The 740-nt window shown below is 38.9% G+C and overlaps 1 protein-coding gene across 1 annotated transcript; it reads left to right on the forward strand.

Moving 5' to 3' along the window:
• LOC107871737 (uncharacterized mitochondrial protein AtMg00810-like) lies at positions 1-740 on the forward strand. Its single transcript, XM_016718628.1, has 3 exons — positions 1-86; positions 169-267; positions 374-740. Exons 1-3 carry the CDS (start codon positions 1-3, stop codon positions 738-740), a joined length of 552 nt encoding a protein of 183 aa, XP_016574114.1.

The following is a 740-nucleotide window of genomic DNA, read 5'->3' on the forward strand; positions in this document are numbered from 1 at the left end:
ATGGGTGAAATAGTGAAGAAACTGGACACTGGATTTGCTATGAAAGATCTTGGGCCCTTGAGTTTCTTTCTATGTATTGAAATACAGTACTTTCCTAGAGGAATCTATCCAACATAAAGCAAATCTAAAAATGATTTGTTAAAAAAAGTTGACATGGCAAATGTGAAGGCAGTTACATACCCCATTGCCTTACAAGTATGGTCTACAAGAAGCTATTATAAATGCAGTTGATCCCTCAATCTTTAGAAGCACAGTGGGAAGCCTGCAGTATCCCAGTCTCACCAGGCCAGATATCACTCATGCTGCAAATTTTGTCAGTCAATTTATGCAAAGTCCAAAGTGTACAACTTTAAACTGTTAAACGAATACTTAGGTATGTCAATGGAACCATTGATCATGGATTGAGAATTATATCTCAATCCTCCTTCAGGCTCTATGGATTCTCAGATGCATACTGGGCAGGGTGTGCTACAACTAGAAGTTCTACTACTAGATATAGTGCGTATCTTGGTGCAAACTTTGTGTCCTGGTCTTCAAGAAAGCAAGACACTGTTGAAAGATCAAGTGTTGAAGCTGAATATACAGTATTGGCAGCAACTACAACTGAACTCACATGGATTTGCTACATCCTTCAAGATATTGGAGTATATATCCAGGCTGCTCCCACTCTCTTTCATGACAACCTGAGTGGTTTATACATGACTACTAATCCAGTAATGCTGCCAGAACCAAATATGTAG

This window comes from Capsicum annuum, chromosome 5 (assembly GCF_002878395.1).
Source record: "Capsicum annuum cultivar UCD-10X-F1 chromosome 5, UCD10Xv1.1, whole genome shotgun sequence".
NCBI classification, from domain to species: domain Eukaryota; kingdom Viridiplantae; phylum Streptophyta; class Magnoliopsida; order Solanales; family Solanaceae; genus Capsicum; species Capsicum annuum.

What these genes read in the sequence shown, in the direction of transcription:
- LOC107871737 (XM_016718628.1), top strand. Translation starts at nt 1, where the DNA reads ATGGGTGAAATAGTGAAGAAACTGGACACTGGATTTGCTATGAAAGAT. An exon ending in TTTCTATGTATTGAAATACA is followed by an intron (nt 87 to 168) that starts GTACTTTCCTAG and finishes GCAAATGTGAAG; the next exon opens with GCAGTTACATACCCCATTGC. An exon ending in AGCACAGTGGGAAGCCTGCA is followed by an intron (nt 268 to 373) that starts GTATCCCAGTCT and finishes ACGAATACTTAG; the next exon opens with GTATGTCAATGGAACCATTG.